This window comes from Mercenaria mercenaria, chromosome 3, assembly GCF_021730395.1.
Source record: "Mercenaria mercenaria strain notata chromosome 3, MADL_Memer_1, whole genome shotgun sequence".
In the NCBI taxonomy this organism is placed as follows: Eukaryota; Metazoa; Mollusca; class Bivalvia; order Venerida; family Veneridae; genus Mercenaria; species Mercenaria mercenaria.
The window spans coordinates 78,778,071-78,792,801 of record NC_069363.1 but is presented as its reverse complement, the minus strand read 5'-3'; the positions used below and the strand labels follow the sequence as shown (position 1 = coordinate 78,792,801).

The following is a 14,731-nucleotide window of genomic DNA, read 5'->3' as shown; positions in this document are numbered from 1 at the left end:
GAAATGATCAGACATAGCCAAATGGGCGAAACACAGTCATTATACATTAATCATAGATCCAAAATCAAGTACCATCCAACACAATAGAGATTATAGCAACTTTCTTAACTTTATCTTTTTTTATTAGAAATGATCGAACATATCCGAATTGGCGAAACACAGTTAATACACATTAATCATAGATTCAAAATCAAGTACCATCCAACACAGTGGAGAAAACAGCAACTTTCTTAACTTTCTCTTTTTTTATTAGAAATGATCGAACTTAGCCAAATTGGCGAAACACGGTCAATTCACATTAATCATAAATTCAAAATCAAGTACCATCCAACACAATGGAGATAATAGTAACTTTCTTAAATTTCTCTTTTTTTATTAGAAACGATCGAACATAGCCAAATGGGCGAAACACGGTCAATACACATTAATCATAAATTCAAAATCAAGTACCATTCAACACGATGGAGATAATAGCAACTTTCGTAACTTTCTCTTTTTTTATTAGAAACGATCGAACATAGCCAAATGGGCGAAACACAGTCAATATACATTAATCATAAATTCAAAATCAAATACCATCCAACACAATGGAGATAATAGCAACTTTCTCTACGGCTGATACAATCAGACATTAGCAATTGGGCTTACTGTAGATTAAGATCTAAAAGGCTAGCTATAGATTAAGATCTGAAAAACAGTCATCCTTCTACAAATGACAATAAGTTATAACTACTTTTTTTTTTTGTAGGAAGCCAACTTGCTATATATTTATTCATTTGATTGTTTTATTAACAATATTCTTCTATACAAACCATATACATTAGCCATCAGGCCTAAAAACAAACATACTGCAAGAAACGGCGGTATATTGAAAAGTGAACCTACTTATGTTTCTCACACATGGGCACTTAATTACTTGATCCGTGCTCATGAAAATTTAACTTTGCTTAATTTATATGTGAAATGGAAGTTTAATTACTTCACTTTAGAAGAAAATACTTTTCAGCGAGATTAAGTCTGATAAAGTTGCTTAAACCCTCTGTTTGTAAGCAGGTATCATGAATAATAGACTCTTCCACGTGTTTATACTACATACATTTTAACAGACAACATTAATAACTCGCCAGAAATCGTCTGCTTCACTGCATTACACATGTCTATTTTTAACCCTGCATTACAAAGGAATGCATTGTTATCAAAATTCGCGTGGGAAACCACATAATTACCTACATAAATTTGCAAGACATATTACCAATTTAATAATTCATATTACCTTCGAATATCGACCTGCTCTTTTACCTCTCGTTTAAGTGTACACCTTCCAGTAACACACAAATAAACCCTCAATACTCCAGGATTAAGTTGTAGCAGGTCACAAAACAAATACTAGTAGTAATTATGATAACTGCAAAGTATAATAGAAAAGCTGTTATTCAATTTAATGTTTAAATCCTTCGATAATTACACAGATATATCCGTACAATAAATACAAACACTATTAAAACAAGAGATCACAGAGTGATCTTGGCGCCCACCAATGTGCCATTTTTGAGTGTTCCAAATTTCAAGACTTACTGACTAGCTCAAGGTCAAATTTCGTTTCCGTACACAACACTTTGCATGTGGTCCAAATTCGAAAGCTGTAGCTTGAGAAATGTGAAAGTAGGTCACTAGATCAATTTCAAGGACGAAATGTGAAAGTAGGTCACTAGGTCAAAATCAAGGTCAAATTACACTTCAGAACACAAATTTATGCATGTGGTCCAAATTTAAAGCCTGTACCTTCAAAAATGTGGAAGTAGGTCACTAGGTCAATGTCAAGGTCAAATTTTATTTCGGAACACAGAACTATGCATGTGTTCCAAATTTGAAGCCTGTACCTTCAAAAATGTGAAAGTAGGTCACTAGGTCAATGTAAAGGTCAAAGTTTGTTTCGGTACACAAAACTATGCATGTGGTCCAAATTTGAAGGCTGTAGCTTGAGAAATGTGAAAGTAGGTCAGTAGGTCAAAATCAAGGTCAAATTCCAATTCAGAACACAAAACTATGCATGTGGTCCAAATTTGAAGCCTGTACCTTCAAAAATGTGAAAGTAGGTCACTAGGTCAAAGTCAGGGTCAAAGTTTTTTCCAGTGCACAAAACTATGCAAGTGGTCCAAATTTGAAGGCTGTAGCTACAGAAATGTGAAAGTAGGTCACTAGGTCAAAATCAAGGCCAACTCATGTCAAGGTTCATCTTGCCACTCAAAACCATACATGTGGTCCAAATTTGAATGTTGTAGGTTATTGACAAGAAGATTTTAAAATCTTTTCCCTATATAAGTCTATATGAACCATGTGCCCCCCAGGGCGGGGCCATATTTGACCCTAGGGGGATAATTTGAACAAACTTGGTAGAGAACCACTAGATGATGCTACATTACAAATGCCAAAGCCCTAGGCTTTGTGGTTTGGACAAGAAGATTTTCAACGTTTTTCCCTATGTAAGTCTATGTAAACCATGTGACCCCCGGGGCGGAGCCATATTTGACCCTAGGGGGATAATTTGAACAATCTTAGTAGAAGACCACTAGATGATGTCATATACAAAATATCAAAGCCCTAGGCCCTGTGGTTTTGAACAAGAGGTTTTTCAAAGTTTTTCCTATAGAAGTCTATATAAATCATGTGACCCCTGGGGCGGGGCCATATTAGACCCCAAGGAAATATTTTGAATCATCTTGGTAGAGGACCACTAGATGATGCTTCATACCAAATATCAAAGCCCTAGGCTCTGTGGTTTTGGACAAGAAGATTTTCAAAGTTTTTCCCTATATAAATCTATGTAAATTATAGAAATAAACAAAGGGCCATAACTTACTAAACAATTGTTGAACCAGTCTGATTTTCAGGGGGACAGAACTAGGATACCAATACATCATTCTGACAAAGTTTGGTCAAAATCCCCCAGGTAGATTCTGAGGAGATGCGATAACGAGAAATTGTTAACGAACGGAAGGACGGACGGACTGACGGACGGACGGACGGACGGAAGGACGACGGACCACGGACGCAGAGTGATTTGAATAGCCCACCATCTGATGATGGTGGGCTAAAAAAGATAATAATACCAGCCTACCACCCTGCTATATAAACTGCATAACTTACAGATTTAAATCACTCAACAAAAATCTCATAATACTATTTAAGTATTCTTTCACAATATCTAAATGCGCATAGAATAATTAAGTCCATATATTAAACATCAGCAAGTATAAACAATCGAGGATTCCTTCGATAAGAGGCAAAATCAACCCTCGCATCTATTTGCAAACGACCTTCTTCTTCCATGTGCAAAGCTGAAAGGACCCAAAAGGAGATTAAATCGCAACAAGTATATTAATATACCAACAAGACATAAGCTAAAACGGGTCCTTACAACAGGACAAGAGCTCCTTCAGTAACAGGTTTTGAATGGTAATCATAAAAAAGACAGTACCTTGAAAGGGTTATTGAAAATATGGCTCATTTTTAAATCGATTGTATCTCTTTATATTCTGCATTAGAATATAACCTAATAAAAGATATATAACACGCTGCTCTACAAACGTTTTACAGGTGGATGAACCCTATCTTTAAAATAGGTAATAAAAGAAGGTTAGAAGAAGATGATATGTACAATGTCACTCGCGACGAAGAATCAAAATACCTGGGAGATGAACTGGAAAGGTGTGGATTACATAATTCTATTTTGTTATTTGATTGTTAGTCTACCTGTTCTACAAACTGTAATGAACCCAATAAATGAGGCATAGGCACAAATACCTCCCTATATTTTCATACACTTGTCACATGGGGGTGTCAAGGCTTATCTGATGAGGACCAAACTTAAAACATCAGAAGTGACAGAGAAATGTTTTCTTGTTAAAATAATTTATTTAGAATTCTGTAGAAGTTACCTTGTTAAACGTCGGTACAGTAGTTTACAAGAAACAAAGTGGAAGTAAAGCAAGAGCAAAGATTCAATAGGAAGATGTACGTACAACTGCCTGAACCTCCTTAAAGGAGACCCCGATAAATTTCTATAATGAACTAGTCCATCTTCCGATTGGACAGTACCATTCTGTTAAAAGGGGTGCTTACCAAAACGCTACTGTCTGAATGGCGAACAGTGCAGATCATGATCAGACTGACAAGACCCTTCAGCAATGTGCGAAGCGGATTTGTACATAAAACATATACCAAGTAAAACAAAGTAAAACCAGCACATACCCCTTATAAATAGATAAAGAACAATGAGGCCCGACTAAAGAGGACCAATGACAAATATCAAAGGCGGTCTTAATAACTGACTGTCGCATTTTTTTCTTCTGTTCAGTAAAGAAACAATTAAAGAGAAAAATTTAGTAATTTAGTATCCAAATGTAAAGTGGTCTTAAAAGGACACAAAATATGTATCTGAACGAATGTCGGATCATAACAACATTCATTTTATACCTATATAAATTCTGTAAAACGTTCGGCTTGTATTTCGCAAGTAAATATGAGCAGGCAGAAAAATTCCGTATTGTACCTTTTGTATTGTATGTTGCCGGACTACTTTCATCAATATGCAAGACCTGACAAATTACATAAAAAATCACTTAGTTCCTTTTTAACATCGACAAAGATTGGAGATTTCGTTCAATAACAAAACAAAAAAAAATAATAAAAATAAGATGGCGGTATATGATAAAAGGGTCATTATAACAGTATCTGGATCTGGGATTTTGATTCGGCTCTCGTGGTCTTTGCAAGGTCGGATCACACTCGGTGCTTGTGCGCCCTCGTAAGATCCGATCTCGCAAAAATCCACTCGAGCCGATTACAGCATCGCAGATCGAGCTACTGTTATGATAACCCTATTTTATCAAAACCTTTTTAAAGTTTAGCAGATATAAGAGTTGTCATGCCCTAGTCGTTTATAAATAACATCTCAATAAATGTCAAGTTGTAATCTATTTCATCACAAAAGTGTTTTATAATATATTACTATTTCAAACTTACTCTGGATAACATAACTTACGGTAAAACTCAGCACCTTTTGATTGTGGTAGCTCTGCCGAAGGAGTTAATTTGTAAAGTATCCATCGCATTTACTGAAGTCCCCAATATGACCGTAAATAGCTAATAACAATTTTAAGCACTTCGTTGCCATTATATATGTATGAATTTAAGCATGCATATCTTAATATAGTATATGCCAAATATTTTAACGTATACGGACAACATAGGCGTGCATGCTAGAGTTACCACACCAGTCATGCTGGATAAAAAGTGGACCATGATGGACCTATATCACTTACTAGGCTCATTTTTGTCCCCAGTTGCAAGATTTGAACAAACTAGATAGAGAACCACTACACCATGGTTTAAGACAAGAAGATTTTAAAATATATTCCAATGTAAATCTGTGTAAAAGACGTAGAACCAAAGACGGGGCAAGTTTTTCCCCAGGGGCATGATTTGAATAAACTTGGTAGAGGGCCACTTGACAGTCCTACAAACCTGGGTCTTGAAGCCTTACACAAGAAATATTTTTATGTTTTTGTGCAATCAAAACATTTGTCCTTGTCCTTCCGTCCGTTCGTCTGTCCGTCCGAATTTGTGTAGTGCTCAAAAAGTATTTGACCCAGAGTCACAAGATTGTCGTTCAACACGTAAAATTGGATTTCACACAGCCATACTAGAGGTATGGCCCTTTACATGGTCAAAAAACCGCAAAATATGGGCCTATAATTTTATGTCGCATGTATGTCAAAAGTATTTGACCTTGGATTATAAAATATTTTACATGTTGGAATATTATATAGCATATGAATTTTTGCAAGAGTGTTTAATTTGAAATTACATTCAGCGAGACCAGAGTCATGGCCCTTGCCTTAGTAAAACTATACATAAAAGGGCATAAAAGTTTGTGTCGCACAACTCTTTAAAAACGTATTTGACCTAGGGTCATGAAACATGTTTGGAATATCATTTAGTACTTTAAGTTGTTCACCTGTGTTTTGTTTGGGATTTCTGTCGGTCAGACCAGAGTTATGTCCCTTGATTAAGTAAAATAATATGCTTAAATGGCTAACAAGTTTGTCAATGACTTAGTAAAAATACACATAAATTGCTTAAATTTTTGTGTTTCATAGATCTTAAATATATTACACCTATAGTCGTGAAACAATGTAAGAATATTATTCAGCATATGAATTTGTGCACCCAAGGTTTACTCGGATTTCACTCTGCAAGACCTGAGTTATGGCCCTTGGTTAGTCAAAATATGCATTAAGGGTATAGAAGTTTGCGACTTATGTATCTCAAAAAGTATTTGACCTAGAGTAATAAAACCTTAGGGATTTGTTATATATCATGTGAAGTTATGCACCGGTGTTCTGTCTGCAATTTTACATAGCCAGGAACCAGAGTTAATGTCCTTGACTAAATGAAAAACATATATAAAGTGCTTAAAAGTTTATGTTGCATATATCTCAAAAATATTTCATCTCGAGTCATGAAATCATGTTCAGTGACAGGAACTGAGGGAACAAGTGTCCTAAAGGCACGCAGTTAGTTCTAACATAAGTCTGTTTGAAAAAATTGATCCAAGCTCGGTGCCAGTTTTAACGCCAAAGGCAAGATTTGAACAAACTCTGTAAAGGACCGCTGAGCAAAGGTACATGTCGTCTTCGAACTTAATGCTTGCATTTTAAGCCATCATGATTTTATGGTAAATTTTTCCTATGCAAGTCTATGTAAAAGAGCGAACCCCGTTGTGGGACCAGTTTTACTCCAGGGGTATGATTTATACAACTTCACAATGTAACGTACCAGAAATCGTAGCTCAGGGCACAACGGTTATAGACAAGAAGATTTCTTTAAAGATTTTTCTATATTAGTCTACGAAAAAGAAGTTAATCCCAGGGCGGGGCTAAATTTGACCTCTTGGTACATGCATCTAAGCTTAAGGCGGCCTTGACGTTTTAGAGTTAAAGGTTTTTAAGTTTATCTTACGTATGTCTTTGTAAAACTGGAAAACACTGTGTGCGGCCAATTTTAACCCCATGGGCTTGATTTACTTTAACTTTGTACAGGACATTTAGACAATGCTACATTACAAATGTCTAAGCTCCGTGTCTCATTTTTTGCCATTGCAACCAAAGGTGTGCATGGCATTGAATTATTTGAACAACTTTAGTAGAGAACCACTAAAGAAACATTCCCGTGAAGTTTGGTTGAAAACGGACTGTGGTCTTTTAAAGCAGCTGTGGACAACGGACGGACGACGGACATCCAAATATCCCAAAAGCTCACCTAAGAAATACGTGGTCAGGTGAGCTAAAATCAAAACATTTGTAGTTGCACTTTGCTCCTTAATGTATATTTCTCGATTCTGAAAAAGTATGAACGAAAGCATAACGTTACAATAAAGATAGTAGAACTAAAATTGAAACGGAACTCTTTGTTATTGTTCACCTTACAGACTTTAATTTTCCGCGCTAGGTTATATTGTTTCCTTTGGCTAATAAAACCTGTTAACTTGTAAAATGATATCTTGCGTAAAAATATGCAATAAATAAGTTGAATAATAAAGTGCAACAGCCATATGTATTAAGCTGTTATTATTGTGAGAAAATTCATACTGTATCCATGATTGCCTGTTATACTTTGTTTCCGTGCCATAAAAACTATTATATAAGAAAAAGAAACATATCGCATCCTACACTTATTTGTATGTTTTATATTTAAAATAAATCGTAAAACCATTTTAGCATTTTATATTTGTAGAGAATGGCAAAAGGAAACGCAAAAATACCAAGATTCCGGAAAGAACCCTAGCCTAATCAAACCATTGTTTAGGATATTTGGATATACTTATATCCTGTATGGAATTCTGCTCCTTTTTGAGGTAATTCATGTTTATATTTTTTCCTTGACATATGTTTTGTACGGCTATTGTTTTGTGTATCTTCTAACTAGTTAACTAAGGGAGTTCGAAGCTGATAAAAGCTTGTAATAATGTTTGTACGAAGATTCTTTGGATAGTATAGAACGCAACCAAGCAAAATAATAGTAGACGCGGTTTGAAATGAGTCTGTTCTTGCAAGATGATGACATGTGCAACACCCCGCATGCCCCAAGCTTAAAGCTTAAGCGGAACTTTATATTATAGTAACAATGAATGGACATCATAAAGTTATGATTGTTGAAATGAGTGCCACCTGTCCCTGTATTGCTGTACTACTGATAGGGGCGACATGGGCGTAATCACTTATTTATTTACCTCTCATTTACAAATTTTATCAAACTAATATTTACTTAGTTGCGTTCTTCGCTTCAAAAAGATCTTCATATAGATTAAGAACAGCTTTATTAGTATAATTATAATAAGGTTGTTATTCATATTTCTTTCTGGTTGCTCAATTTAGAGTTTGACGTTCATAAAAAGATAAGGAATTGTATTATGCATTGAACAGAGATAGCTTTAAATATATAGACAAATAAGGATAGATGTATACGATGATAAACTTGCTTTAGCCCAAATAAAATCAGTTTTTGTTAAAGTTTCATAAGGCTTTAAATTCTATGTTAAAAACAGATGAATTAGGTGTCTTAATAGATGTTATGCATAACTACATGATTAGAAAAGCACCACTACGTGTCGCGAAGATCGCGAAGCAAGTAAAAGTTAAAGTGCTGTTGTTATCATTAAAGGTTAAAGTGCTGTTATTATAAATTTTAATATGCTTTTCTCTGTTAAAACACTCTCACGCTAGTATGACGTCACGTTAACGTGCGGTGACGTCAATGTTTTTGTTGCGACCAAGAAAGAGCGCTACTGTATTTTATCTACTGTTTTAGATTAGAATCGAAACAATTTATAGCAAAACCGTGTTTTAACACTATTTATACACTCAGACGGTAATACGTCGTATAAATAATTTCACTCAGGCTACACCCTCGTGAAATTATTGAGCCCGAGATATAACCGCCCTTCGTGCATAAATAGTGTTAAAGCACTCTTTTGCTATAAATCATTTCTTAATTCTAACACAACCAGCGAATAACCTACATACATGTAGAGCAAAATCTATCTCGGGTTATTCTGCAATAAACCACTCGCGTGCAATGACGTCATCCGATCCTGGTGCGTAGCACGGTCGTAAAAGGTAGTTACCATTTTTTCTAACAGTGTTGATACTAGTATGTCGTGTTAGAATCGAAATAACTTACTGTTGTTTATAGATGGTTTATATTGTGTAAAAATCGCCGAAAGGCCGTCGGTGCCAAAAGACAATGGTGTTAGTAAAGTCAGTGGCGCCGATAGGACAACGGTGTTGTTAATGTCGACGGTGCCAGATATGGTCATTTATGTCTTACATGTACATGTGCTATTTTTTGCCGGCTCTTTTCTTAGTGCTATATAGGGACAGAATTTCTACCTTTCGAGAGGGTTGTTAAATTAAGGTCTTTGTAAGATAATCAAAATTTATGCTATTGGAATATAGTATTAGGAATTTAAAATTGGATATATCTGGAATGATAAATTCGTAGCGAAAGTGTTTATTATTGTATTATTGTGTTCAAAAAATAAAATACTTTTAGCAGTAAAAATGTGTTGTTGGATAACGTTCATTTACAGAAATAACTTGTGAAAAAAAAACCTCTGCTACAATACGAGTAATATTCGGGTCAAATAATTTGCATGCTGGCCAATTATTTTATACCTTATAAATGGTAGCAAAACTTAACAAGACGGAATTCTGTAACCAAGGCTAAATAGCGGAAAGCGTGCAAAATAACCGGAAGCTGGTACAATAACCGGTTATCTTCGAATATGAGAAACCTTTTTTTTTTTGGAGTCATTTGTCAGTGTCGTCGCGATAAAAGTCGTTAACGTCAATATTTTGTATCACTATCTAGTACAGTCAGTCGAGTAATCGTTACTGTGTTTAGGTATACATTCGTATTTACTAATATCTGTTAAAACACGCTTACGCTAAAATGATGTGACGCTTACATGCGATGACGTCAATGTTTTTGTTGCTACCAAGAAAGAGCGCTACTATGTTTTATTTACTGTTTTTGAATAAAGGCACATTAGAATCGACATAATTTAAAGCAAAATCGTGTTTCACTTAAATTAATATACTCAAAATCGGTTATACGTCGCAAGAATTTTTTAGTGGACGTATAACCGCTTTCCGCGGTTTTTCTATATATATATATTTTACATAAACAATTAATCAAACTGCAATAAAATTCCTAACATGGTTTTTAGGCCTTCTTAACCTATATTGACACTCAGGCTACGCCCTCGTGGTAAAATAGGTCTAGTCTCACTAATAACCATTTAAGGCCAACCATTGTCGTTGAATAAATGATAAATGATATTCTCCTGGCTGGAGTGACTGTAAAAGGACCATAACAGATAATTCGACAATACAGCATGGGAAGTTTTCAAAGGTTTTCCTTTATTCTAATATCAGTGACTCGAAAAATGCTGAGGGTAACACTTTCTCTGCCAGCAGACATTAACATAGAAATACGTATGTTAAGTGATAACTGAACTGTTCTGCAAAAATGCAAACCCCTACCTGTGTCTTTTTCGTCTTTCAGGAAGCCACGATAATTATTCAGCCAATACTGCTCAGTGGACTGATACGATATTTTACGACAGACTCGCCTGTGTCCAAAGCAGAAAGTTATATGTATGCTGGAGGTGTTGGGTTTTGTGCTTTTATTCAGGCTTTCACACATCATCCCTATTACCATGGCGTTCAGATGATAGCAGTGAGGATGAAAATAGCATGTTCCTCGCTTATTTACAAAAAGGTTATATCATGATGCTCATGGAACATTTAATACGTATCATTTGTTGGCAAAATGCTGATAGTTTCCTTAGCGCACAATGTAAACACATATTATTTCATGTTGTAGACTTTTTTGCAGTAATTTACAGATTAAATCTGTGAGAGGGGTGAAAGCGATTTAAGGCTATCATTTCATTTGCACTTTGACCTCTTTCGCTCTTTTTCTAGTGAAATGGTTTTTGTTCTGTCATGTCGACCTATTTCTGCTTTTGATTTTTAAGTTTGCAGACCTGATATATATGTACTTGTCTTGCCTTACAGTCGCTGAGGTTAAGCAGTGAAGGTCGCAGACAGACAACTACAGGACAGATTGTCAATCTTCTTTCAAATGACGTTACAACTTTCAATCAGGTACTACTTTTACATCAATTTGACCGATTTAGTATTAGATCAAAATTAAAAATTGAAGTAATTGTTTGAATGCATTTAAATGTCAGTTATGTTGATTTTTCATCAGTAAAACCTACGAGACTAATTTATGGTAAAAATATTATTCGGGAGCATAGAATGTATCTAAGGAAACAACAGCAGACTCGATTCGATAGAGTCTGTTCATAAGATAGTACTACATGTAAATATGCATCTGTCCTCACCCCATGCGCTCCCAATCCTCCCGAACAAATTTATAGGCTCCATGATCCATGAGTACCTTAAAACATAATAACACTGCGTCAAACATGGAATGACCTTTTCTCGGCTGCCACATGGTAATTTCAATTTTGTTGCGATAGATAAGTTTAGGATGATACTTTAGATGCATAGAACTCCGCCAAGACTGTTGGTAGAAGAATCAAAGTAACTGAGTCTGTATGTAAGAGTTAGCGAAATGTGCAACACAACTCACGTCTCAAGACATACTGAATGGATGCCTTGATTATAAAGGACCAAAATCATAACATCTCAAGAACACGCAAATAAATTAGAACACATATCAAATTCAAAAAGAAATAATTTTGCAGCTGAAATTTATTCCATCGTCACTGATTTTTCTACTATTTACATTATGTAAATGAATTAATTTTTGCAATGTTGTATACGCTTTAGGTTATAAATTTCTGAAACGTTGCACTCGACAGACTTTATTGAAATAGGTTGAACCGTCGAGCCACAACTAAAAGAGCGTTAAAATGCATTTATTTCATATGACAAACAAATGTGACAAGTCAGTCGTTGTATCCTCTGGAACATAGCGACAAATGGGTCAAATAGTTTTATGAGAATTAAAATGCAATGGCTTTATGCAGTTTTATTGTCAGGTGGGTCCCAATAATTTGTACATATCACTTTATAGCAATAATCTAGATGAGAAAAAAATCCCGTTTGTTTCGGAATCAAAGACAACGGTTAAACACGTCTTACCGTCTTAAAGACATAAACAATTTTTTAAATAATTCCATCTGGCATGAAATTCAAAACAGATCATATATTTCAGCTGTCATTGTTAAAATGTAAACATAACAGACATTCTTCAGAAAATTTTGACACAGTCGAAATGACATTGTTTTTTAAGTTTGCATTTCACGTAATATAACTAGACAGATATTGGTTTCATAGAAGGCAACAATGCACCATTGCTAAGTTTAGTTCAATCACATGTGAAAAAAGGCACTGTAGTGCAATGGCAACACAATTTTATGACATTTTTTGAATGATTTTTAAGTAGTGTAACACAGGAAAATATTGCAGATGATTTAAGATGATCCTAAAGACCTAAACACGGATATATATTGATAATTCATCATAGGTATGTGTATTCTCAAACATAAAACACAAGATATATCGATAATGAAAAATTTAGTTTGTATATCTGTCAAAACAACTGATACTCAAACATAGAGCACAAGAAATATCAATAATGCAAAATAAGTTTCTATATCTGTCAAAATAACTGATACACAAACATAGAGCACAAGATATATCGATAATGCAAAATAAGTTTGTATATTCTGTCAAAATAAGTTATACACAAACATAGAGCACTAGATATATTGATAATGCATAATAGATTTGTATATCTGTCAATACAACTGATACTCAAACATAGAGAACAAGATATATTGACAATGCATAATAGATTTTTATATCTGTCAAAACAACTGGTACTCAAACATAGAGCACAAGATATATTGATAATGCATAATAGATTTGTATATCTGTCAATACAACTGATACTTAAACATAGAGCACATGATATATTGATAATGCATAATAGATTTGTATATCTGTCAAAACAACTGGTACTCAAACATAGAGGAAAAGGTACATCGAACGGCTGATTCTTTTTATTTGTTTGTTTTTGGTTTAACTCAACAGTATTTCAGTTATGTAATAGCGAGCCGATTGATTCTCTAACACGCAGTACAAAATATATAGATAATGCATCTTAGGTATGTATATCTTTTAAAATACCTGCTTCTCAAACATAGAGCACAAAGAATATCGATAATTCGCCGTAAACATATGCATTTGTCGGAACAACTGATTCTCAAACATACAGCACACAGTGTTTGGAAACAATGCAAACAAGCGCTTCACCCTGAAATGTGCATAAATGTATAAAGTTTTATCTAACATTACCACAGGAGATGTGATTGTGCCATATATATTGTTTTTGAAATATATGTACATCTCTGTACTTTGCTGATAGAAGAAGATTTTTTTTTTTAATTTTGGAATTTGCATGAGTATTTTACAATTCCTTAAATAAATCAAATATTTCTTCTCCATGTGTTGAACTCTTGTTATTTAAACTTTGCTTTTTTATCTTTTAATATTAGTTTCATGATTTCAGTTTTCATACTTCCTAAGTTGGGATAAAAATCAACTGCAAAGAATTTTTACAATAATTTTATGTCGGGCCACATAGCACGTTTTCAACGGGCAACGTTGGGTAAAATACGAGAACAAGTATCACATATGACTACATGAAGTATGTTAATCGAATGTTATGGCTTATACAACAAATTCATACATTTAAAGAATAAACCCTTAAATCTATGTTTCATTTTTAGCTGATGACAACAACAATGTTAAAGTGCACGAAGGTGACCATAAAATATTACATTTGACTAACTATCGTCATTATTTCTGTTTGGAAAATAAGTTTGTATTTGGAGCGATCTTTCTCTGGAACATCCTACCTTGTGTTAGTTGAACAAAACGCATTCGGACAGTTAGGACACCTATATGATTATTTAAAGCAACATGACTGAATTGTACAACAAATCCATTTAACGATTAAACCCTTAAGAATATGTTTTATTATTAGCTGATGACGATGTTACATTTTGTCTGGATCGGCCCAGGTGAGGTCATTATAGTCTTGGTAATATTATGGCTTCAAATAGGTCCACCGGCGGTAGCTGGATTTCTGGTGGTATTTTTGATGGCTCCTCCTTTACAGTTGATTGGAAAGCTGATATCGAAGTACAGGTTCGTTTTTGTGTTATATAACTTGATAGAAAGTTTCTATTACACCGAGCTTGCTTTACTTGTACGATGTTTAGTGATGTAAAAAAATGTTAGACAGAGAGGTTGTTTTATTATATATGTTGTTAAATAAAATTAAACAATGATAAGCCGTATAGTCTAGTAATGGTTCTATAGAAAAAGGGAAATACTAACTAAATAAACATTATGAGTAGCAAACGCGTTTATTTCGATCAGTTAAGATGATTATAATAGGCATAACCCTATTTTTCGTACAATGTTTCGCACTGACTAGTTACAGAACTGCATGAAAATATATTGCAGGACTTGACCTAAACAGAAATATTATCGACTATGCACGACCTTTTTTTATCAATTTGTAATGTCGCCTGTGCGTCGTCGATGTATCCACAATGTAT

General features: G+C 34.5%; 1 protein-coding gene across 1 annotated transcript in view; it reads left to right on the top strand.

Moving 5' to 3' along the window:
- The window catches only part of LOC128555942 (ATP-binding cassette sub-family C member 4-like), a 28,322-nt gene extending 13,925 nt beyond the window's left edge, over window positions 1-14,397 (top strand). Inside the window, exons 3-7 of the mRNA XM_053539783.1 lie at window positions 3,598-3,708; window positions 7,798-7,918; window positions 10,630-10,845; window positions 11,145-11,234; window positions 14,152-14,397. Of these exons, the coding sequence (XP_053395758.1) occupies window positions 3,598-3,708; window positions 7,798-7,918; window positions 10,630-10,845; window positions 11,145-11,234; window positions 14,152-14,397 (784 nt within the window). The remainder of the gene's footprint in view (window positions 1-3,597; window positions 3,709-7,797; window positions 7,919-10,629; window positions 10,846-11,144; window positions 11,235-14,151) is intronic.
- The last annotated feature ends 334 nt before the right edge of the window (window positions 14,398-14,731 follow it).